Here is a 26,437-nt window from a genome sequence, read left to right on the forward strand (position 1 = left end):
CGCTGTCCTTGCCCTGCATCCTGTTGCTGTGACGGTCTCGGGATTCAAAATGGTCGCCAAGAGTTGAAGTCTCATGAGGCTGCTTCAACTCTCGGCGACCATTTTGAATCCCGAGACCGTCACAGCAACAGAATGCAGGGCAAGGGCAGCGCTCTGGGCACAGACTGTATTGCTTTGATTACTTGTTCACCAATAAAGATTTTTCAATTGATTTTATACTACACGCTGCCTGTGTTTGCAAGGGTTCCATGCCTGTTTACTAGCCATGCTATTATAGCCCCTAACTCTGGAATTCTCTCCCTTGTGATTTAAGATCCGAACCTGTATTTATGAAATTTAAAACCCAACTTAAGGTCCATTTGTTTAGACAAGCCTTTTCACTATGATTGTGTGTTTAGGGTCCAGAAGCAGGTCTATGGATGGCACGGTTGCAATATAGTTTTAGTTAGTTTATGGTATTTTCTTTCTTCTGATCTGGGATCTTTGCTGTCCTGTATGATTTTGGTGTTTCTTTCTGCCTGTTTTACTTGATTATGTTTTTATGATTTTATTATTGTACACTGCTCTGTTATATGGGCTATTAAGAGTGGTATATTAAGCCTTGAATAAGCCATAATATTTGGCTCTTTCTTACAAAGATTTACTCCGGTGTTTACATGTTTCCTTATCTCCAAGTTTCACAATATAAGAGGTCATTAGGCTTTTTGTTGTTTTTGTTTTCTGACCAGTAATTTTCTGCTCCCTTGTTGGAGCCTGGGATCCTCCTACCCCTCCCCCCACACCAGACATCCCACAACAATGAAATCCAATTCCTGGTAGGTTCTGTGTGTGTGTGTGTGGTGGTGGTGGTGGTGGTGGTGGTGGTGGGGGGGGGGGGGGGAGCATTAGGAATTTTCGTTGTGGCTAGTAGGGGAAAGCAGGAGTAGTCCTCAGTCACTCTTGCCTCTGTAGGCTAGCAGTAGTCCTTGTGGTACTACTGCTAAGGGTCAAGCACCATTCCACCTCACTAACCACAAGGGAATCCCTCAGTAAGTGCCCGGAGGGGGAGGGGGGTCTGGCAGGATTGGGATGAGATTTCACTTCCAGGGAGACTGTTGTGGGTGCAAGTCCAGGCACTGGTCACTTTAAGAGGTTCCCTGGGAACATCAGGCTGTGAATTAGTGACCCAATGCATCTAGGAAGGAAAGATAATGCTAACTCAAAGATAGCATTATCTTTCCACAAATAGCATAACTTGCAAGGTTAAAAGTAAGCTGAATTATTCAATTGGAATATAATAGTGAGAAGTTTCTGTCTCTTTTACTAATGTGCGCTAGTGTGTTCACCTCACGCTAAAAATCAGCTGGCGTTAAATGTGAGACGTCCATGGGCATCTTAGCATTTAGCGTCAGCTCACTCTTAGCGCGAGCTAAAAATGCTAGCGTGCCTTAGTAAAAGACCCCCTTAATAAATTAGGTCCATTTGTCTTTTCCTGCTGTTTTATAGCCTTCATGCAGCAGGTGGCAGCATTTCACTGGAAATCATCTCTTCAAATTCGTCTAGTGAAGCATCTCTCTAAGTAGTTCTCCAAAAACGCAACATTTCTGAAACATAGTATTGACTGCATATGTAAATTATTAATTTAATGCGCTCATTAAGAAGCAAGTCAAATATCTAGAATTGCCAGTAAAAACACTTAATCTCATAAAGTAAAGCCATGTAAAGCCATTGTTATAAATAAGTTGTATAACATTGAATGAAATGAAAATAAACCTTTTTATTAGGGAAAGGGAATGTGACTTGATATACCGCCTCCTTTGATAGTTGCCTCATAAATATTTTATAGCTTTGAAGAGACTCTGTAAATGACTCTATGAGCTTGTAAATGTGTGTGTAAGTTCTGGACTGGGTGGGAGGTAGAAACTTTGTCCATTACTCATCCAAGTATATTCAAAGTAACAATAAGAGCATGAAAACACAAACTTTCTAATTATAAGGAGAGGGTATGCATCCCCAAATCCGTTATACTGTTCTGGGATCTTGCCAGGTACTTGTGACCTACATTGGCCACTGTTGGAAACAGGATACTAGGCTTGATGGACCTTTGGCCTGTCCCAGTATGGCAACACTTCTATTCTTCTGTTTCAATTTTTCTTCAGCTGAATTGGATTAAATTGTATATCGGCTTATATACCAGCTTTATCGCCTGAAGGTTTGTGTAGTCCTAAGATGTTTACATTTCTTTTACAGAGATTACTATGGCAGGAAACTCTTGTAAATGACATTCTCATTTTCCAAGGATGCAGCAGATATAAACAGTAGCAAACTTGTCAAGGAAAGATGCTACTGGAAAACCTCTTCTCCAGAATTGCACGCTATCATTAGGAAACTGCATTCTTGTGGCAATGACTCTGTACTTGTTAGTATAAACCTATGCATATGTTGTTTTGGAGGCTGTATCTTGCTAAAGATGTAAAAAGACTGGAAGCGGTGCAAAGAAAAACTACAAAAAATGGTTTGGGATTTGCATTGCAAACCGTACGAGGAGAGACTTGCCGACCTGAACATGTATACCTTGGAGGAAAGGAGGAACAGGGGTGACAAGATACAGACGTTCAAATATTTGAAAGGTATTAATCCGCAAACAAACCTTTTCTGAGACAGGATAGGTGGTAGAACTAGAGGACATGAATTGAGGTTGAAGGGGGGCAGACTCAGGAGTAATGTCAAGAAGTATTTTTTCACGGAAAGGGTGGTGGATACGTGGAATGCTCTCCTGCGGGAGGAAGTGGAGATGAAAACGGTAATGGAATTCAAATGTACGTGAGATAAACATAAAGGAATCCCGTTTAGAAGGAATGGATCTACAGAATCTTAGCGGAGATTGGGTGGCAACACTAGTAATTGGGAAGCAAAACCAGTGCTGGCAGACTTTTATGGTTTACGCCCTGATTGTAACTGAATAGATAGGGATGGGCTGGAGTGTAAATTTTAAGGGACTTCAATGATAGCTGTCACAAACCTGGAGTGTAACCTGTGGAGCCAGACATACTCGCCCACAACATTCCTGACCCAGACGCTATGCACGTATCCTTCCCTCCTGGGCGCCTACATTCCAGCACGTCTACAGTCTGGGCGCCTACATCCGGTGTGCTTACAGTCTGGGCTGGTACCTGCAGGCGCGTTCTCCTCTGACGTCAGATGCCTTCAGCTTTAAAACCAGGAATCTTTCACTGCTTCTTTGCCTCGGCTACAACCTTGTTGGAATGTGCTGGTGCGTTGCTTCTTGCTGACTTGTCCTGACTTGACCTCTGCCTGAACCTGACTTTGCCTCCTGGATTGCTGCCTGTCCTGACCTCTGCCTGAACCTGACTTTGCCTCCTGGATTGCTGCCTGCCTCGACCTCTGCCTGAATCGGACCCTGCCTGGACCGCGGCCTGCCTTCACTACCGGTTGTACAACAATACACTGAGTGAATCTCTGCTACTGCGTGCTAACATTGATATTTATATTTGTTAATGAGAGGAAAACCTCATACCGCTGTGGTTCAGCCTGGTTCGATTGACCGGAAAAATTTGAGGCTCACAGTAAAGAAGTTACGTCAGCATGTTCAGCTTCCAACAGCTGATCGGAGCTTTTAAAAGCGGGGGCGCCATTTTTGCAGATTGGCTCCGCACGAATTCATTTGAACAGCTCCAAGGGTATAGGACGGTTTTCAGCGCCGCGTAACTGCGTTTTAGTTTCACATGAGTGCTCAACGGGCTTTTTTGTTTTTCTTTTGTGTTCTAGCTCCTATGATCGCATGCTGAGGACCCTTGATAAAGCGTAAGCAAAACGGGTCCGTCGGGACCTCAATTTTGAATAGCATCCACGGAGCATCGGAGTGACGGAGCACAGATGATAAGATGAGTGTGTTTCGACTATTTTGCCATTACAAGATCAATGAGAGGTTTTTCACCCATGATTACTTCTTTACTGTGAGCCTCAAATGTTTCCGGTCAATCGAACCAGGCTGAACCACAGCGGTATGAGGTTTTCCTCTCATTGACAAATATAAATATCAATGTTAGCATGCAGTAGCCTTTGTGCATGCGCAACAGCAATTCACTCAGTGCATTGTTGTAGAACTCAGAAATTGTGAATCAGATCTTTATTGTAATACTCAAGTATTCATTACTGGTTGACCAGGATTCCCATGGTCTCCTCACAGACAAGACAGGTACTTCCCCAGGTGGTCTCTTCAAGCCCAATTTCCATCGAAGTCCTGCCAGCTGCCTGAACCTAGGAGCTCAACCTCTGGGGGACGGCGGTCACCGCAGGTGAAGCCTTGGGTCTATCCGACTGCCTGTTCAAAGACTGACTCCTCGCCTCCGGGCCTGGTTCTCTGCCCTGGGATCAGCATAAGGTCTTGCTTCTTGGGTCTGTGTCTGATATTCAAGCGACCAACTGAGACAGACCGTGACAATAGCTTCAGAACATTTAGTACAAGAACAGTGCTGGGCAGACTTCTATGGTCTGTACCCTGAGAATGGCAATGACAAATCAAACTCGGGTATACATATAAAGTATCACATACTGTGTAAAAAGAGTTTATCTTGTTGGGCAGACTGGATGGACCATTCAGATCTTTATCTGCTGTCATTTACTATGTTATAATCACATTATTAACCAAATACAGTGTTTTGGCAAGAGCCTAGTATGGACTCAGGATCAGTTATGAACTCTTACCTGAGGCCACAGAAGGAAGAACATCAGAATAGCCATACTGGGTCAGACTAATGGTCCATCTAGCCCAGTATCCTGCTTCCAGCAGTGACCAATCCAAGCCATAAGTAGCTGGCAGAAACCCAGTTAGTAGCAACATTCCATGCTACCAGTCCCAGAAAGTAGGGTTAAATGGTCAGTATTCTCAATGGAGAAGGGTAGATAGTGGTGTTCCCTAGGGGTCTGTGCCGGGAGCTAAAATTGCTAGCGCACGTTAGTAAAAGACCCCCTACTTTCCCATAGACACAAGCTTCTCATCCTATATAATAATTCTCATCTCTAACGTTCTGACTTGCCTGGGACCGTGGTTCATTCCGAGTTGGTCTGCTAGGCTCCGTAGATCAGGCTGACATCACCGTAGCCCTTATGATGTCAACTTCAGAACCCGGGGGAAAAAAACATGCCTCATAGCTGATCCATGTCCAGAGTAGGGTCGCTGGACATGGGTGGCTGAAGGGGGGGCAGGGGAGAGAGGAGGGTCGTTGGACATGGGTGGCTGGAGGGGGGGCAAGGGAGAGAGGAGGGTCGCTGGACATGGGTGGCTGCAGGGGGGGAGGGGGTCGCTGGACATGGGTGGCTGCAGGGGGGGAGGGGAGAGAGGAGGGTCGCTGGACATGGGTGGCAGGAGGGGGGCAGGGGAGACAGGAGGTTCGCTGGACATGGGTGGCTGCAGTGGGTGCAGGGGGAGAGGAGGGTCGCTGGACATGGGTGGCTGCAGGGGGAGACGGGGGTCGCTGGACATGGGTGGCTGCAGGGGAGCCGAGGAAAACCTTGCTAGCGCCCGTTTCATTTGTGCCAGAAACGGGCCTTTTTTACTAGTTATTATATAATTCAGCTTACTTTTAACCTTGCAAGTTACGCTATTTGTAACCATAGCAATTGATCTTGAATGTGAACAACATTCTCTTGTCTATTGTAACCTATCTGAATATTGGAGTTCCTGAATTGTAGTGTGTGTGTGTGAATCTATCTATGTGTTTCCTGCTAAAGGTGATATATCTAGTTTCAATAAACTACAAACCAAAAAATTAAGATTATATTCTATAAAACATATATGAGATAAATACACAACAGGAGTGGAGGAGTGGCCTAGTGGTTAGAGCACTGGTCTTGCAATCCAGAGGTGGCCAGTTCAAATCCCACTACTGCTCCTTGTGATCTTGGGCAAGTCATTTAACCCTCCATTGCCTCAGGTACAAACATACTGTGAGCCCTCCTGGGACAGAGAAATATCCAGAGTACCTGAATGTAATTCACCTTGAGCTACTATTGAAAAAGGTGCGAGCAAAATCTAAATAAAGATTCTAGAATTCTAAAGAATAACACAATATTCCATGCAAGTGTAGCAACATTCCATGTAGAACCCCAAAGAGTAACAAGATTCTTTGGGGGTGGAGGAGTGGCCTAGTGGTTAGAGCACTGGTCTTGCAATCCAGAGGTGGCCAGTTCAAATCCCACTGCTGTGCCTTGTGATCTTGGGCAAGTCACCTAACCCGCCATTGCCTTAGACTGTGAGCCCTCCTGGCACAGAGAAATATCCAGAGTACCTGAATGTAATTCACCTTGAGCTACTATTGAAAAAGGTGTGAGCAAAATCTAAATAAATATAGATTCTAGAATTCTAAAGAATAACACAAGATTCCATGCAAGTGTAGCAACATTCCATGTAGAACCCCAAAGAGTAACAAGATTCTTTGGGGGTGGAGGAGTGGCCTAGTGGTTAGAGCACTGGTCTTGCAATCCAGAGGTGGCCAGTTCAAATCCCACTGCTGCTCCTTATGATCTTGGGCAAGTCACTTAACCCTCCATTGCCTCAGGTGCAGACTTAGATTGTGAGCCCTCCTGGGACAGAGAAATATCCAGAGTACCTGAATGTAACTCACCTTGAGCTACTACCAGTGCATTTTGTCTAGCAAAAAAGGTGCCGGTACTCAAATGCCAGGCTACCCTTCAGGGGTGGAGTGATCATTGAGGGACCCACCCTACAATAGCCAGGACCCCTGCAACCAGTCATAGAATCTATGACAAGGCAAAATTTGTATGTAGAACCTGAGCTCTTTCAATAAAATACGAGAACCATGGGTCAAGTTTAGCAGACAGTGGAAAAGGTGCTGGTACTCAGTACCTCCAAGTACCCCCTCAAAAAAAGCCCTGGCTACTACTGAAAAAAGTGTGAGCAAAATCTAAATAAATAAATATCACCATATTTCTTTTGAAAAATAAATTGCAGGGATGTTTACCACTAAAGAAATCTATTCTTACTGTAATGTGATCAGTGCAAAGTTCTTGAAAGTTTTGCAATACAAACAATTTGCATTTCTTTTAATCTAGGGTTATTGTCAATCACTTTAAACCTTTCACTGAATCTGAACATGATTGAAACATTATGGTTTGAATAAATGTACTGCTAAAAAGACTCAGCTTCTTTTGCCAAAAATAAATCTAGGAAATAAGATGCCTAAATGCATTCTTTTCTGCCCCCCACTCTTCATATGAAATTAACTATGGCAGGAACCAAAACTTGAAAAAAAATTGACATCCTGTCTTACCTGGGCTTCATCCAGCACATTGCATCAGTTAAATTTCAGCTGGAGTCAGCTAGCATCAAAAATTAACCCCTTGCATGTTCTGGTGACAGATGTCTGCAAGTTGCTAAATCAATACAGTCACTGTTCAGTACCAGAACTTAGCATAGTCACAGCCAGAAGAGTTATTCCATAGCAATTGATGGAGCTGCAGAATTTGATCTTCACTGTGCCTTATTGAACAAGAGGTTCTAGGGATGTGCTCGTAAAAAAAAAATGTTGGTTAATTTTTGAGATTTTTTTTCCCCAATTGTAGATTTGTGAGATGTAAATACATTCTAAATAAAGACAATAAATTCTAGAGCAAGAGATGAAAACGTACTATAAACTAAGAAAATCCTTCTCAATGCCAGAGGCATCAAATTTGTTCTACCCCTCTTTGATCTAATATCATGTTTATGGAGTTCTTTTTCAAAGTTTGAAGTTTTGGTTATGTTGTATGTACTCTGCCTTGATGGGTTTTCCCTAGGGGGTTAATCAAGTGAAATAAACCTAAACCTAGATAGATAATAGATAGTGGAGAATAAAGGCCCTCGGTGCAGAGGCCATTACAAAAAAGACCAAAAAAAAAATCACTGGTCCTAAAAAAAAAAACTCCACTAACATCAGCTATATATTATTGATTCTCTTCCAGTCAAAAAATGTTCAAAGTGCCAAAAGTAATAAGTGAATTTTTTTTTTACATAGCTGAAGAAATGGGTAGAACTCCAAATTACAAACTTGTAACCACTTAAAGCAGGTATCAAGGAAGTTTACCACCCAATATATTTCCCAATAAGGGCATCTTGTTTCGTCCTATTGGGCTGCCTCAGGGAACATCAGCCGGCTATGAAACTGAATTGCAACACACTCCGAAGTCTGTAGAATGGCAGGATGTGCACAGACCAAATTTTTAAATAAATGCATACACTTTGGGGCATTTTTTTTCAATCCAGTCCTTTCCATTTATTACATTTATCAGATGTTGATACAAAATAGTTCACAATGACATAAAATATTCAAAATGTTTTCCATCATCGAAAACAAATATACATCTTTAAAATCCAAATCAAAGCCTTGTGCAACTCCTCACCCACCATCATATATTTGTTTAAGAATAAAAGAACCCATCACTAATTTACAAAATTGCTCAGAATCTGACAGTGGTCTCCACTCTTGTGGAGTGGAGGAGTGGCCTAGTGGTTAAGGTGGTGGACTCTGGTCTTGAAGAACTGAGTTTGATTCCCACTTCAGGCACAGGCAGCTCCTTGTGACTCGGGGCAAATCACTTAACCCTCCATTGCCCCATGTAAGCCGCATTGAGCCTGCCATGAGTGGGAAAGCGCAGGGTACAAATGTAACAAAAATAAAATAGATACTATTGGAGATTCTACATGGAATGTTGCTATTCCACTAGCAACATTCCATGTAGAAGGCTGCGCAGGCTTCTGCTTCTGTGAGTCTGACGTCCTGGGACGTCAGACTCACAGAAGCAGAAGCCTGCGCGGCCACACTGGTGATCTGCAAGGGCCGACTTCTACATGGAATGTTGCTAGTGGAATAGCAACATTCCATGTAGAATCTCAAATAGTAGCAACAGTGGAGGAGTGGCCTAGTGGTTAGGATGGCCTAGTGGTTAGGGTGGTGGACTTTGGTCCTGAGGAACTGAGTTCGATTCCCACTTCAGGCACAGGCAGCTCCTTGTGACTCTGGGCAAGTCACTTAACCCTCCATTGCCCCATGTAAGCCGCATTGAGCCTGCCATGAGTGGGAAATGTAACAAAATGTAACAAAAATAAATAAAATACTTGTGACGATGGCACTCCTAAGGCAAAAACCTAATCTTGAATGAGCTGCCAACATGTTTGATAACTGTTAGATTCAACCAATCTCCTGTCTTGCACTGAGTGCAGTGCCCATGTAGGAACATATACCCGAATCAAATCCTGAGGGCAAAGCAGAGCTAATCCCATTAAAATTCTAAAAATAATCACTAACTTACACTTTACCCTAATCAGGAGCCAGTGTAATGACTGAAGAACCAGAGTCATATGGTCCCTATGCTCAAGTGACCAGACTCATCGACATACTATCTTCTACTAAGGGGGGGGGGGGGGGGGGGGGGGATGCTCAAAGCAAATTGGGCTTGCAAAGTTTCATTTAGACTGGTTTTAGCCAGTCTAAATGAAATATTATTGTGTGATCAATGCACAGTGGCTTTCGGGGCTGCTTTTACCATGCACGGAAGCAACCACTGAAAGTCCTACGCAAATGAGCTTCCTGGTATTTAAATGAGGCCATTAGCAGTTTGGTGCAATGCTCAGAGAAATGGCGCATTGGAAACCCCCTTCTCTAATGACTAAAAACTACCGATAGCTCCTGGATTATGGTCTTCAAGCTTGTTTTCTTCACCCTGTATTCTCTTACAAACTACATGGCGCACTCTTCATCACGAACCTGAGTCATCCTGGCAGCTCCATGGCACTTTTCAGCTATCTTTACTGCTCCCTTTGCACAGAGTGGAGCTCGTCCTGCAGTACATTGCTCATCAGTTCATGCTGGTGCTTTTAATATCGCTTTTGCATGGGGCAGGAAGGCAAGATTTCCTTCCGAAACCAACAAACGCAGACGTTAATTCTGGGAAGCTCTCCAAAGAGCAGAAAGTGCACCAGCAGATCTCTCCCTCTGACCACGGAAGCGATCCTCCAAACGCTGCCCTCCACCTGGTGTGAACGTTGACTGGGCATGCGCACAAGAGCTGTGAAATGTTTCTCCCCCTTTGACATCAAATGCTCAACACTGACAGTGTACACAAAATTTACATGCTGTTAGTGTTGAGCACTGGTTGATAATTCCAATTTTGGTGTTCCAGACAGTGTTTGCTGGCACTGTTCTCTATATCTGCCTTTAAGTGTAAGCAGTACAGCTCCCTCTGTGGCAATCACAGCTTGTTTTACACATTTATGTCAATAACAAAGGGCCTGATACTCAAGCTGCAGAAATTAGCCTAATTCAGTAATTAGCCTAACTCCTACAGTTGGTACTGAATCTAGATATTCAAAGCTGGTTAATTGGCTGTTAAGTTTGAATTGACCAAAGTATAGCCATACTAGCTATCTAAACCAAGGTTGCCAGCTGGGAAAAATTTTCCTAGCCCAAAATGAGCCATAAACCCGCCCAAAAACCATCTGTAGCCAATCCCCGCCCCCCTGTCACTAACCCCCCCCACATCATCCCTGACATCAACCTCACCCCTGAAAGGCTTCTATTGGACCAAATTAGACCAATAGAACCCCCGGAAAAGCTTCTATTGGACCGAATTGGACCAATAGAAGCCCCAGAAAAAAGCATTGAACTCACACAGCAGCAATGGGAAAACTGCCCAAAAAACCGCATCCCGCGGCCGGCAAAATTTACCCACCGCCGCTGGCAAAAACCCACCCAATTGGGCAGTAAAACCACCTACCTACCAACAATGATCTAAACATGCAAGCTGAATCTATAAACTAAATAAAGCTCATGGTAGGATGCATAAAATCCTTAAATTTAAAAACCCATCTATTTCCCCCAAGAGTCCCTCATCTGTGTTTATCCTGCTTAGGCTCTTTTGCCAGGTCCTCTATGTGAATCCCCCTCGCACTCAGGGTGAAGTTCCCAAACTCCCAGGTATTCCACTAATGCAAATTGCATGCTAATTGACATTCAGTTCAGTCTGCCTTGTTTCTCCTTTTTCTCAGTTCTCTTGCAAATATGAAAATATCCCCCTTTCCCTCTTTGAAGTGGGTTAGCCCTCCCCTGCCACTTCCCATGTAGACTTTGCTCAGGGACTACTACCACCCTAAGCAGGGTCCCAGGTGTTTACCCTAACTAAGATAGTAGTGACTATACCCAAATTGTCTTCTTGTATGCAATTAGAAACACCTTTTCTATTCTAGGGGATTCCTTTCCTGTGAATTGAAAATATACACCATTATAGTACAATAGACTGAGTACTTATGTGATAAACAATGATAAACTGAAAATTAGCAGATAATAGGTTTATTGTATAATATAATTGACTGTTAACCACCAGCTGCAAATTTTTAGTGGGTCATAGCCAGTAATGTCCTACTAGAAAATTCACAAATAGCTTGTCATGGGGCATTTAACTGGCCAGGTGCCAATCCTGGCCATTCAAAGGCTTTTGAATATCTGGCGAAAGTATTACAATTTTTTTTACCATGCGTTAATCAAATTTAAGTATGTTATTCACAAGTTAACGTGTGTTAAATCAATTTTGCATACAGCAAAATTTTAAGCCATGCAAATGAACCAATCTGCACTAATAAATGCACATTGCTAAGTGGTACACCATAAAGATGTTGGGTGTCTCCAATGACTTGCAATCTATTCTTTTGAGGTAGACAATGACAGAAGGTTTAGTAAAAGACAGTCTTATGCTGAACAGGTACTTCCTTCTCTCTGCTCCTCTGGGCAATTGGACTATCTCAAGTTTGATCGACAGAGCGTCTCTGTTTCACATTGCTTCTTGCTATTACAACTGGAACAACAATGGATTAATAAACTGTGACTCCTAAAGGTTTAATATCAGGATAGCCTGGAAGGTGTATTTCTAATAATAAAGAACTGTTCCTTTAAAAAAATCAGCTGCAACGGGATTGGCGATCCAAGTTGGCGTCAGTTTTAAAAAGAGATGCCGTCTTGGATGCCAACAGAAATGTAGCAGAGAGAAAGAAGCAGGACATTGCGGTAAGAACATGAGAAGAGCGGGAATCTATGTGCAGGAAAAATAACGCACATGATAATACGATATCACAAAGCATATATAATTAGTTGCAGGACATGTCGGATGATTGGAAGCCGGTGTTGCTCATGAAGAAGTGATGTGAAACAGAGATGCTCTGTCGAGCAAAACTGAGAGAGTCCAATTTATAAAGATACTAGTAAAAAAGGCCCATTTCTGTAGGCAAGGAAACGGGCCTTAGGCAGGCAATTTCTCCCCCCCCCCCCCCCGTGCTACGGCCCCCTTGAACCCCCCCTTCTGCGAACCTGTCGTCCCCCCCCGTGCCGGCGAAAACTGCCCCCCCCCTGCCGCCGCCACTGTTGTGCTACCTGTTCTTACAGCCGAAGTGTTGTTCTTTCCTTCCCGTTGGTTCTTCAATCATCTAGTCGGGAAGTTCCTCTGCATGCGTCTGACGTCAGATGCACGGAGTTAAACTTTCTGAGGAGATGATTGAGGAACCCACCCGAAGGGCAGAACAACACTTCGGCTGTCAGCACAGGTAGTGCACAACAGCGGCGGGGGGTGGGGGGTGCGGTTTTCGGCTTTCCGGTGGGGGGGAAGGGAATGGGGTGGGTTTCGAGGGGGCCGTAGCGCAGGGGGTGACAGCTGATTCCGAGGCAGTAGGAGGAGTAGGGAAACATGCTGCGCGTGTTTCCCCACTCCTCTCCATGCCTTGGAATCAGCTGTTTTGACGTCAGTGACGTCCGTGCGTGTCTGCCTCGCAGACCACCTGCAGCCAGGGAGCCACGGTCCCAAGCATAGAACATTGGAGATGAGAGTTATTATATAGGAAGTGTCCCAGCTTCCTATAGCTGTTGTCAAAGAAGAAACTGCAGTCCTGGTATAAATACATGGTTAATGAAGAACCCTGACATGGACATTATCAAATTTTAAAGAAAATACTTATTAAAAAAATTTGTATTTAAAAAAAATGTTTAAAATGATGCAAAACAAGGGAAGTATTTTAGACTGATGAGGAAGTTCACCCAATAAATAAACGCTGGGGTTTACTAAACCTCTAGCATGGGTGGCTGTGCACTAGTGCCGACACAGCCCATTCACTCTGAATGGGCTGTGTCGGCAAAGCCGCATGGAAGCCGCTAGCGTGGCTTAGTAAACAGACCCCAGAGTGTTTATAAGGAACACAAAGGCTGAAGTCTTTTTCCTCCAAATATTATAAAGCCTTGATGATTAAAAGTAACTTGACTTATTCTCGATTGGGCTTCGAGGTTAGGAATCTGAATTGAAGATCTACAGAAATACCCAGGAAAATTCTCCAGCACCATACTTTCCCTCAAAACAAATTCACTCTATCACACTGAAGCAATTTTGCTTATTTGCGTTAACAACATCAGACTGGGATAAGAAATGCAAACTGTATGAAATGAAAAACATATGGCAGCATTTATGTCATCTAGCTGTGAATTATCTCTTTACTTTTACAGTTGGATTATGAAACAGATGAAAACATTTAGGTAAAAAGGATCTACCCATTAAGAGGTAATATTGCAAGAGATTTATGCCTGTAGAACAGCTTTCCACAAACATATGTATGTCCTTATAAAATTATCCAGAGGTATGTGCACACAAAAGTATGCAGTATGACAAATACCGCATACTTTTGTGTGATATATGTGCAGACATTCCTGGGGGCAGAGGGAGGCGGAGCTGGGACAGGATCGGCACTTATGCATGTGTTTTATAAAACCAAAAAAAGGAAGAAGAACAATTTCCCTACGGGAAACACCAGATATGGAAAAAGTAAGGAACATCCAAAAAAAAACAAAACAGAAATAATAAAAACACACCTGAGACAGAAAAGCTGGTGTGTATTTTGTAAACATTCCAAAATTGTATTAAATGATCAGTACATAAATAAAAACTGATAACATTCCCATAAGTTAATAAACCTTGCTATATTTCCAACAGAAGATGGTGAGGACTCAACATGGTGCCGTGTTTCCTCAAAAACGCTTGCTTCTCATCTGCTCATACTGTTTTATGCTTAATAGCATCAGATTGGTTCCTGATGTAGGCGTTTTTGCCGAAACACAGCACCGTGTCGAGTCCACATCTTCATCTGTTGGAAATATAGCAAGGTTTTTAAACTCATGGGCATTCTATCAATTTTTATTTATGTACTGATCTTTTAGTAAAATTTTGGAATTAAAAAAAAATTCCCACCAGGTTTTCTCTTAGGTGTATTTCTGTTATTTCTGTGTTTTATAACATACATGCATATGCACAGATTCTTACCAGAACATGCGCATACAGATTTATACCTTTGGCTGGAATGGGTGGGCATCGCTCCTGTCTTGTTCAAGGTATAGGGTCAAGTGATTTTTTTTTGGGACGGGGGGGGGGGGGGAGCGGGGGAGAGGGAAAGGACTACTAGACTACCTTTCTACCCTCATTTCCCCTTACGTTCCTGCCCGAAACCTCCGTTCACAGGACAAATCCCTCCTCTCTGTACCCTTCTCCACCACCGCCAACTCCAGGCTCCGCTCATTCTGCCTCGCCTCACCCTATGCTTGGAACAACCTTCCTGAGCCCATACGCCAAGCCCCCTCCCTGCCCATCTTCAAGTCTCTGCTTAAAACCCACCTCTTCATTGCTGCGTTTGGCACCTAACTCTTACCGTTCAGTAAATCCAGACTGCCCCAATTTGACCGTTCACTTGTCTACTAGATTGTAAGCTCTTTGAGCAGGGACTGTCCCTCTATGTAAATTGTACAGCAGTGCAGAAATGTTAAGTAGTAGTAGACTACCAGGAAATGTGTGTGTGTGTGTGGGTTGATGGTTAGTGCTTCCTCCCTGCATGACCAAGCGGTAAGTGAAATCGTACTGCATGGCCATTACTTTTTTTGGCCTTTTTACCCTCTGTGGTAGAAAAGGCCTCAGCCTCCACCTCTAGCGCAGGGCCCTTTTTACGTCAGCTTAGTAAAAGGGCCCCTGAATGCATTAACTTGCATTTAAACGCATTTTAATGCAGTCTGTGGTAAGGGTTTCTGTGTAATGACCTGCATTGAAAGCCTTTCTACGTTGCTATCCCACGGTAATATACTGCCTGCGTTAATCATGCATGGGCCCCTCTGTTCTTTCACCTCTAGCTCTGATGTTCATTATTGGGAGCAGCTGTGCAGTGGAGCCGGAGGAGGACAATGGAGCCCCAACGGCTGCTAAAATCTTGTGAAGGCTGAGAAGGCATCAGTTCCGAAAAGGTACAGAACAGGGTCCAAGAAGGCAAGGTGTGTGGTGGTACTAGGGTCAGTGATGTTTTCCAATAAACAAATTCTAATAACTAGCTAAGGCCCCCTTTTACAAAGCCACACTAGCAGCTGGCGGTGCGGTAATGTCGGTATTGCTGCAAGGGAGCTGTTAGCTCGGCTTTGTAAAAAGGGGCCTAAATAAATACATACATACATTTTATAAGTTTTCTCTTTTCTTTTACATAGTAACATAGTAGATGACGGCAGAAAAAGACCTGCACAGTCCATCCAGTCTGCCCAACAAGACAACTCATATGTGCTACTTTTGTGTATACCCTACTTTGATTTGTACCTGTGCTCTTCAGGGCACAGACCGTATAAGTCTGCCCAGCACTAGCCCCGCCTCCCACCACCGGCTCTGGCACAGACCGTATAAGTCTGCCCCGCACTATCCCCGCCTCCCAACCTCCAGCCCCGCCTCCCACTACCGGCTCTGCTATCCAATCTCGGTTTTTGCATTGCGAGTGTTGTATGCTATCAATTAAAACCTAAAAACAGGTAAATGGTAATCAGGCACACTGCAATTTCATAACTATCTGTCTTTTTACCTTTAGTGAAGGAAGCCTTTCACCATTACAGATCAGCACCTAAAAAAAATTCTCAACACCTAGGACAAATAAAGAAATATTTATGTACAGAAACTTATTTCATAACAGTTTTATTTAATATTATCTTTTCCTACACCAACATTAATTGTAGTTATTAAGAAAAAAACAAGTTTGGTTTGTACATTTTTTGGGTAACATTACACTATGATTGCCTTAGGGATGGTTCCCTGCTCCCCCGCTCCCCCCCACTTCCCCCCCCCCCCCACAATTAATAGTTTTCATTAATGAGAATTTGCTTCAAAATCTGGCTCTCATCTGTTGCACTTTAATTTGTCTTTTATCAGCAGGTCTGCAGAGTTTAAATTAACACCATCTTATGAGTCTTACTTATAGTGAAATGTCTGTATGAACTGTTCAGTAATCAGTGCTTCCTTTCTATGTACCTCATGGTCTGAAGTCTGTAGAATTCCTCAGAGAATAAACGACTGAGGGCCCGATGCACAAAGCTTACCATGCAAGCAATGTCCGATTTATACTGGCTCTAGCTAGTTTAGCATTCATTCACGTTATTCAGCGAATAGTGCCCAAAAGGGTTCTGCATCGATCTTATCATTTGCAGCAGCAGCCAATGATAATCAAGTTTCAAGTAGAAAGTTTCACACTTTCTACCCTGCTCTACGGCCCTGCCACCTGGGCGGTTTACAATCTAAAAAAATAAATAATAGGTTGTGTAGAACAGAGGACAACACAGTGAAGGGAGGAGGGGCAGAACTACAATAGTTGATAGGAAAGTGGAGGGGGGGGGAGGGTCAAACATAAGGTGACTCTAGAGTTTTCCAGGACTCATTTAGGTAAGTGCTTTGTGAGTACGTATCTCTCCCGAATTCTACATATTGCGCCTTCATTTCTCTGCGGCAATTGAAGCGTATTCTAAAACAATGTGCATAACTTAATTGGTTAACTAGCTAATCAGCGCTGCTAATTGGATATTAACAAGTGATTATCAGCACTAATTGGCATTAATTAGGATTTACACGCACAACTTGCTAAGGGGGTCTTTTACTAAGGCGCGCTAGAATTTTTAGCATGTGCTATTTAGGGTGTGCTAAACATTAGCAATGGTCATATATTCCTATGGATGTCGCTAACATTTAGCGCGCCCTAAATATTAGAGCACACTAAAAATGCTAGCGTGCCTTAGAGGCCCTAAGTGTATTCTGTAATGTGATGCACGTAAATTCTAAGTTGCATACTTGAAAATGGGGTGTGGCCATAGGTGAGTGTAGGCGTTTCTACAATCTATGTGCATTATTATAGAACACACCTGCTCTGCGCCTAATTTAGGTGTCGGGACTTACACCAAGTAAAATATGGCCTAAATGGATGCAACCAAATTTGGTCATGTGGAGAGGTGCTTGGCTTAATTCTATATACTGTGTGGAAATTTAAACCTAATTTTATAAATGTAGGCACACTATAAAGAATACGCCAGGGCATATTTATTTTACTGCATAGATTTCTCAGGCGCCATATATAGAATCTAGCCCATCTATATAATAATTTGTACCTCAACGTTCTATGGCTGGCTGGCTGGCTGGCTGTCTGGGTTCGTAACATCCTGATGTCAGCAAGCCTCCAGCATTCCCTTCCCTCTCACTATCCTGCCCTTGCGTAAAGACGAAATGACATCAGAGGAGGGCAGAACAGTGAGAGGGAAGGGAACGCTAGAGGTGAGCTGACGTCAGGATGTTACGAACGCAAGCAAATGGAGGCAACGGAATGCTGGAGGGGACGCGAGCCCAACGGGCAATCGCTGGACATGGAGGGGAGGCCAGAATCCTGGGATACGGAGGGGAGGGCAGGGCAGGGCAGAGGAGAATCGCTGGACATGGAGGAGATGGAAGGCGAGGGGAGAATCGTGGCACATGGAGGGGACGGCAGGGCAGAGGAGAATCACTGCACATGGAGGGGAGGAGAGAATTGCGGGACACGGAGGGGATGGGAGGGGAGGGAAGAATCGCAGGACATGGAGAGGAGGGAAGGGGAGAGAGGAGAAATCGCTCAGACGAGAGCCTTCCTAGGGCCTGTTTCATTTTTGGCGAAATGGGCTTGGTTGCACTAGTCTAGGAATAAATATATCTTCAGGTCTATTTTAAATTGGGTTAAGGAAGTTTGCAAATGAAGATGAAGGGGCAGTAAGTTCCATAAAAGTGGTCCCTGTACTGAAAAAATGGAATCTCTAGTATGTTCGTGTAATATATCTTTATGACTGGGGTGTATATAGACGGTTTTGGTAAGAGAGATTTAAGAGCGGGGATGGGGACATAATGGATTTAAATATAAAAAGTTATCATGGAACTAAAAAAAAAAAAGAAAAAGTTGAAGCATGTTGTGGAGGCACATCCATGGCACACGCAGCTGGAAAAACATCTACACATAGCTTTCATACATGCACATATAAACAATTACCCCCCCCCCCCCCCCCCCCCCCCCCGGGGAATGAAAGTTGTCATGGAATCCTAAAAAAAAAAACTAAAAAAGTTGTCATGAAGAGGCGCATCCATGGCACATTTATTTATTTATTAGGATTTATTTACCGCCTTTTTGAAGGAATTCACTCAAGGCGGTGTTCAGTAACATTGTAGCTTGTGACTGTTCTACGCAGGCGCTAGGCACTTACCCTACCGAACTGCTTGCTGAAATTGTGTGCGGCTCATTTGCATGCGATTTCCTTTGAGCATCGCTTGCTATTTCGAAATCGGTAACTTCGACTGAGGATCTAAAGGCAAACAGTTTTTAACAGCAACTTTTGAGCATCGGGGCTGCAATGTCTGGATGAACCCACAACATTTTTACCTGCTCCACAAAAGGGATATTCCAATTCCCCCACAGAACGAAGAATCAGCTCTGCCTCTGTCCACAGGAAAGGGGCTTCTGTGTGGAATTTTTTGTTGTCCAAACCTGACTTTCACAATGTAGAAGCCCTAGTTCAACTTCTGTACTTACCCAATTTTGTGATCATAGGTGCCAGCTCTGTGGCTGCTATGGGTGCTTGAACACCCCCAGTACTGACTACTACTACTTATCATTTCTATAGTGCTACTAGGTGTACACAGCTCTGTACACTTGAACATGAAGAGACAGTTCCTGCTCAACAGAGCTTACAATCTAATCAGGACAGACAAACAGGACAAATAAGGGATAAGGGAATTACTTAAGTTGTGAATGATAAAACAGACACGGGTTCTAAAAAGTGAGTAGGGGTTTGGAGTTAAAAGCAGCCTCAAAAAGGTGTATTCAATGAGGGGTAATTTGTTTTGAGTTTAGCACCCTTGATCATTTTGAAACTATGCTTGTGATGCACAAATGCTCGTAGTCTAAGTAAAAACAGTGGCGTTCCTAGGGGGGCTGACACCCGGGGCGGATCGCCGATGTGCCTCGCCCCCCCCGGGTGCAGCGCCCCCCGGAACAGCACGACGCCCCCCCGGCAAAAGAACCACCCCCCCCCCCGGGTGCACGCCGCTGGGGGGGTGCTGCGTGCCTGCCGGCTCTTCGTTTTCATGCTCCCTCTGCCCCGGAACAGGAAGTAACCTGTTCCGGGGCAAAGGGAGCATGAAAATGAAGAGCCGACAGGCGCGCGGCACCCCCCCCAGCAGCGTGCACCCGGAGTCCATCGCCCCCCCTTGGTACGCCACTGAGTAAAAAGGTTCAAGACTTGCGAGCCCTGGTGTTTGAAGAAATCTTGGATATTGCTGCTATTACAGAGACGTGGTTCAATGATTCCCATGAATGGGATGTGACCATACCGGGCTATAATCTTTTTAGGAAGGATAGAAAGGGTCGAAGAGGTGGAGGAGTGGTTCTGTGTGTGAGAGACAATATCAGAGCGGCTGAAATGCAGGGAACCTGGGGAAAGGAAGAAGTTTTCTGGATCGTCCTGGAAAGAGAAGACAGAACCTGTATCCACACGGGGCTTATCTACAGACCTCCTGCACAGAGAAGTTAGACAAGGATCTGATAGAAGATATTCAAAAGATTGGTTTGAAAGGGGAAGTGCTACTGTTGGGAGATTTCAATTTGTCTGATGTGGATCCGGAGGATCTCCAGCCCCCTAAGCCCCCTCACATCCCTCCCAAAAAGCCCTGTTGGCCCAGTGGGCTGCAAACCAAGCCCCCCAACCTGGTGGTCTAGTGGCCCTCTTCCCCGCCCTCGTACCTTAGTGTTGGAGGAGGGAGTAGTACGTTTCCTTCTCCTCAGGATGCACTGGGCAGGGCTGGGTGCCACCATTTTCAAGGTGGCACTGGAAAAGGTATGGGGGCAGGGAAGAGGACCGCTAGCCCACCAGGTTGTGGGGGGGGCTTGGTTTGCAGCCCACTGGGCCACCAGATCTTTTTTGGGGGGTGCAAGGGGGGTTAGGGATCCAGATCCTGACAGGCACCCGTTCCACCAAGGTTTCATCAAGGGATCAAGTCCATCGGTCACTGTCAGCTGCCTGCCCACATGAAAAATGTGGAATGCTTATAGCTACTTTATTCCCACACACAAAAAAAAAAAAAAATCGAAAAGAACTGAAAATTTTGAAAAATTGAAAAACTTGTTATCGTCTGGAATATGATGAGATATTGAATTTCCTGCATTTTCAACGAATAAAAAGCACATAAAAATGAAGTGGTAGGAAGGAGGCTTTTGACCTATGAATGATACATCGCTTAAAGATCATTATCCCAACCCCTGACCCACAGGGTGGGTAAAAATTCTTTGTGACTTCTGAGGTCTTTTCCTCCTGCCATATATCTTAATTCACTTTAGTGAATCTTATTCTTAGTTCAATTGTAATTATAGCTTTTGGTGAATTTTGTGGACTCTTTTGCCATTTTTAAGTGTTTCTAATTCTGTCTCCTAGGCTGGTTTAAGTTGTGAGAAGGAGCAAGCAATATTTCCAGTACACAGTTCCTTGGGGGAAAGAATTCATTTTCTCAGAGTTGTTGTCCATATCAAAGATTTCGTATTTGGTTCGAGGTCTGGTATTTATTTCTATCTCTATGTAAAAAGTTGGAATTAGGCCCTTCGTTTTCGTTTGTTTCTTTTGCCTGTGGTAAACTTGATTGCCATTTCTAGTGCTCAGAACTTGAAATGCGTAATGCAAAATAGACCGAAAGGTTTACAGGTATGTTGTAGCCTCTCTGTTTTCCTGCTCCTTCGCTTGTGCAATGGCCACATTGATACACTGTAACCATTTCTCTGTGTTCTTCTCATCTTTTGCCTTGAAAACGTAGGTCTTGCTCTCCGTGAAGATTTCAAATGCCCGAGGAAGGCTTCGATCCCAGCGCTTCTTGGTCACAACCTTTACACTCTGCACCTTGCTTAGCTCTATGGGGCAATCATCAGGGTCGTCCTTCTGCAAAAGACAGAATCAAGAGTATAAATTATTTCATTAATCATTCTAATACTTTCCAAGATATTTATTTATTTAGATTTTTTTTTTTACTTGCTGGGTCACTTAGAAGTGTTTCCAGTGGCTCAGAACAGTAAAATAAAACGTTATAATCTATGCACAAATTGAAACATAAAATCCAGGGGGAAGCAGTTGCTTATTTATTTCAGTATATTTAACGGAATTAAAAGTTAGGTTCTTGGGGGCAGATTTTCAGCTGGTGGCAGTGAGTGTTTTTTTTAATGGCTCATGTTATTTCCGGATATTCAAGCCGGACCATGTGGTTAAGTGCAGTATTCAGCAATTATTTATTTTTTATTTGTTGCATTTGTATCCCACATTTTCCCACCTCTTTGCAGGCTCAATGTGGCTTACACAGTACCGTAATCGGCGTTAACCGATTCCGGTGTGAACAAATACAAGTTGCGAGTAATGTCAAAGTGATATTATGGTAGAGTGAGACACATGTATGGTAGAAGACAATTGGGGAGAACTTAGTGAGGGAAAGGAAGAGTTAGGATATGTCCGTTACGATCTTTGGTTACGTTGGGTCGCAGATGTCCAGGCTTTTTATGTTGGGTCGGTGGGGTATGCCCTTCTGAACAGTTCTGTTTTTAGTGCTTTCCGGAAATTCATGTGGTCGAGTGTGGCTTTTTACTGCTTTTGGTAGTGCGTTCCACAATTGTGCGCTCAGGTAGGAAAAGCTGGATGCATAGGTGGATTTATATTTGAGTCCTTTGCTGTTTGGGTAGTGGAGGTTTAGGTATGATCGTGCTGATTTTATGGTGTTTCCGAGTGGTAGGTCGATGAGGTCTGTCATGTATCCCGATGCCTCACCGTAGATGATTTTGTGAACTGTCGTGCAGATTTTGAATGCAATACGTTCCTTAATTGGATGCCAGTGCAGTTTTTCTCGGAGTGGTTTGGCGCTGTCAAAACGCGTTTTTCCGTATATAAGCCATGCTGCTGTGTTTTGGACGCTTTGAAGTTTCTTTATGATTTGTTCTTTGCATCCCGCGTAGATTCCGTTACAATAGTCTACAAAAAAGGCCTAAACGCATAAAGGGGCCCTTTTACTAAGCTGTGGTAAAAAGTGCCCTGCACTAGCGGCAGGGGTCGTTTTTGCTGCGTGCTGAGGCCCTTTTTACTGCAGCAGGTAAAAAGGCTGAAAAAAAGACATGGCCATGAGGTAAGATTGCCCTGCCCCCCCCAATGCACACACACATGGCCACACAGTAAGAGCACTTACCAGCACCAACTGAGTTGGTGGTAAGGACTCTTGTGCTAACCTGGTGGTAATGGGTAATGCACGGTGCTACCCGATTACCGCTGGGTAACCCCCTGTGGAAATATTTTTGGAATATTTCCGCTAGCGCCGCAATTCCCGCATACTGGGGGTGGAACTACTGCCGGCACCTGTGTTGGGCCAATGGTAGCTTCAGATTGGCACGCTGTAAACCTGCTGTGGGCTTACCGGTTACCGCCGGGTTAACACAGGAGCCCTTAATGGGTGACAGTAAGGGTTCCCCCCCCCCCGAAATGGCCGCCTGGGAAGTACTTTACTTGCTGCCTGGCCATTTCCAGGGCCGCCGAGAGGGGGGGGGGGACAGGGGGAACAAAATTCCCCGGGCCCGGGCCCCCGAGGGGGGGGGGGCCGGCGCTGCCGCCACAGTCTGGCCCGCCCATCCTCCGTCGCTCCCTGGCATTAAACTTAAGCGCCTCGCCTTTGAAAGCGCAGCAAGCAGCGGCAAACCACTCCTTCCTTCCGTGTCCCGCCCTCGCCTGACGTAACTTCCACGAGGGCGGGACACGGAAGGAAGGAAGGAAGGAGTGGTCTGTCACTGTTTGCTGCGCTTTCGAAGGTGAGGCACTTAAGGTCAGTGCAGAGGGCCCGGGGGTGGAGAGAGGGCCCGGCCCGGTGGCAGGTGGTGGTGGTGGTGGTGGTGGGGGGGGGGGGGGGCGGTGACCTCGGGGGGGGGCCCGGGGGCAACCTTGTCCCGGGTCTGGCCCAGTCTCTCGGCGGCCCTGGCCATTTCCTTTTGGAAAGTGAGACTTTCCTTTTACCAGCTGCTGTCAAAGGGAGCCTCGGCACACATGTAAAACACGTACTGATGCCAGCACCAGCCCCTTTTTGCTGCAGCTTGGTAAAAGGTGGCCTTAGGTTGTTAAGTGCTGAAAAATCAGCACAACCACTTAAGTGCTGACTCTGCCTCCGGAGTGCCCAGAAAATAGCTAGCATTCAGTTTAGCGGTCTGTAGTGATATTCAGTGACACTAACCAGTTAAATGTCACTGACCGTCATCACATAGTCCTGCACAACGGAGTTCAAACATGCGTGGGATATGCATAGAGGAATCCTGTGCAGAAGGAATGGATCCTCAGAAGCTTAGCTGAAATTGGGTGGCGGAGCAGGTGGGGGGAAGAGGGGTTGGTGGATGGGAGGCGAGGATAGGGGAGGGCAGACTTATACGGTCTGTACCAGAGCCAGTGATGGGAGGCGGGACTGGTGGTTGGGAGGCGGAATATACTGCTGGGCAGACTTATATGGTCTGTGCCCTGAAAAGGACAGGTACAAATTCAAGGTAAGGTATACACATATGAGTTTGTCTAGGGCAGACTGGATGGACCATGCAGGTCTTTTTCTGCCATCATCTACTATGTATGTTACTATGTTACAAGCAATTTAACTGGGCAGGAGCTGTTTCTGGCTGGTTAAATTGCTTTGAATATCCACCCCTTGGATTTTACAGCATGATGTGGACAAATCCAGGGGACCTTTTACTAAGGCGCACCAAAAAATGGCCTGTGCTAGTGTAGTCGTGTATATTAGACGCGCACAGGTCCATTTTTTCAGCGTGCCTGCAAAATAGGCCTTTTTGGGGGTCTGAAAATGGACGGGTGGCAAAAATTGGCACGGGTCCATTTTAGGCCTGAGACCTTACCGCTACCCATTGACTTAGCGGTAAGGTCTCATGCGTTAACCGGGCAGTAATCGTCAGTGCATGCACATTGCTGATTACCGCCCAGTTAGCGCCATGCGGTAGAAAAGAGAAATTATTTTCTGCCGCGCATTTTGGACGTGCGTCAAAATTAAAATTAGGGTGGTAACAGTTCTGATTTGATGTGCTTTGTACGCACGTAGGGATCGATGTGCCTTAGTAAAAGCCCCCCCCCCCCCCCAGTTATTGGCCATTGTGCACTAAATTGCATGGTTTCAGTCATGCGGCAGTGATAAATGCTTTCGTACAAGCTGCCGCTAAGTGCTTGTGTTTTTGCCTTGTACATTATTTCCAAAAATCAGTGGGGCCCATTTTGCAGCCTCAGGATGTATGTCCAGATAATCCGCCACAAGCGGAGAACTTGAACGCCCCACGAGAGAATACAGGTATGGGAGAAAGTGGGATGTTTGACCATGGCAAACCAAAGACTGGAGAGAGAGATTCTTAAAACAGCTGACAATTCAATGGTCTATGAGCACATTCTTCCAGGAAAGGTCTTTTTAAAGACCAACATCATTGATCATTACACCACGTGCTTTTAAACGTCTGCATCAACTGTTCTCCGTTGACTGAGACTCCTGATGCAGGCCTAACGGCCGAAACACAACGTTTGCGTCATGTCTTTTTTCATCAATAAACAACTGTTTTAAGAATCTATCCCTCCAGTCTTTGGTTTTCCGTGGTCAAACATCCTACTTTCTCCCAGTGGCGCAGGAAGGGGGGGCGGTGGGGCGGTCCACCCTGGGTGCACGCCGCTGGGGTGGGGGGGGTATCGGCTCCGCTGGTTCCATGCTCCCTCTGCCCCGGAACAAGTTACTTCCTGTTCCGGGGCAGAGAGAGCAGGGAACCAGCGGAGCCGACGCAGCTCTCAGCGACATGCACTCGGGGCGGTTCGACCCTCCCACCCGTCGATTGCCGCTTTCCCATGTAATTACGCGCTCCGGGGGGGGGTGCGCTCTAGATGGGGGAGGGTGCGCTCCAGAGGGGGGAGGGTGTGCCGTGCTGCACCCGGGGGGGGGGGGGGTGTGCGCAGCGGCGACCCGCCCCGGGTGTCAGCTGCCCTCGCTACGGCACTGCTTTCTCCCATACCCGCAGCCTCAGGATGACCATGTTGAATGGTGAACCCTCCTTGTCTTTTTTCTTCTGGAGTCTAATATGTTGCTTCTTCTCAAAGCGTATTTTAAAAGGAAAGAGGCATTGCTTTGTAGGGAGAAAATTCAGGTATTTCTAGATGTGCTTCATGCCAAACAGCTGTCTAGGAAGTCCTTTTTTGCAAATGAAAACCCAGGTGCTTGTTATTAATGCCTCTTTACTATTTGTGATTCCCTTGCAAGTGATTGATTGGCTATCATGAGCGCTAATATGTCTTATTAGATCCTTTTGTATCTAGAGATGCTTGTACAGGGAAAAGGGACGACCTAGCCAATAAAAAGCCAAAGACTAAAAAATGGATGGTCTCCTACAGATACCTGTAGGAGTTACATACAGTATTATTATTATTTATTGCATTTGTATCCCACATTATCCCACCTATTTGCAGGATCAATGTGGCTTACATAATTTTGTTATGACATTGTCATTCCAAAATATCAGATACAGTTAGTAGTGTGCAGAGATTGAGTAAGGGAGGAAAGAGGGAGTGATTAGGAAGGGTGATAGTGGAAGTGGATTTTCATAGCTGGTTGGGTTGGTAAAGTGGGTCAGTGAAGCTTCAGTCAATATTAAGCTATGTTATATCACATTTATAAACCACTTTCGGTCAACGGTAAAGTTTAACCCAGGCGGTTTATCACACGGAAATATAAATATAACGTAATATGCATGTGATCAAATAAAAACCATAACACCATTACATCTAAGGGAATCATCCTTCTGTGTTGACAGTTCGATTCAAGTTAGCACTATGACATTTTTAAAAAGTGTTTAGATTAAAATGAAAATAAAATATTCTTATTGGCCAAGCTTGTAAAGAAGAGAAATTCATTTCATTCCTACATGACATAGCTACAGAAGAATGCTGTTCAACATTGTTATCTGCCAAATCCGGGTTTCAGCCAGAACTAAAGAAACAACATATATGTTCTTTTTCATTTCAAA

At 44.8% G+C, this 26,437-nt stretch overlaps 1 protein-coding gene across 2 annotated transcripts in view; it reads right to left on the minus strand.

Annotated features, from left to right (window-relative positions):
* Positions 1-20,931: 20,931 nt before the first annotated feature.
* Positions 20,932-26,437, minus strand: part of VEPH1 (ventricular zone expressed PH domain containing 1) — a 130,900-nt gene continuing 125,394 nt past the window's right edge. For both annotated transcript variants that reach the window (XM_030216379.1, XM_030216378.1), the window contains exon 13: positions 20,932-21,305. In XM_030216379.1, coding sequence (XP_030072239.1) covers positions 21,069-21,305 — 237 coding nt within the window. In that variant the 3' untranslated portion in view covers positions 20,932-21,068. The remainder of the gene's footprint in view (positions 21,306-26,437) is intronic.

The sequence above is a fragment of the Microcaecilia unicolor genome, chromosome 10 (genome assembly GCF_901765095.1).
Source record: "Microcaecilia unicolor chromosome 10, aMicUni1.1, whole genome shotgun sequence".
NCBI lineage: Eukaryota > Metazoa > Chordata > Amphibia > Gymnophiona > Siphonopidae > Microcaecilia > Microcaecilia unicolor.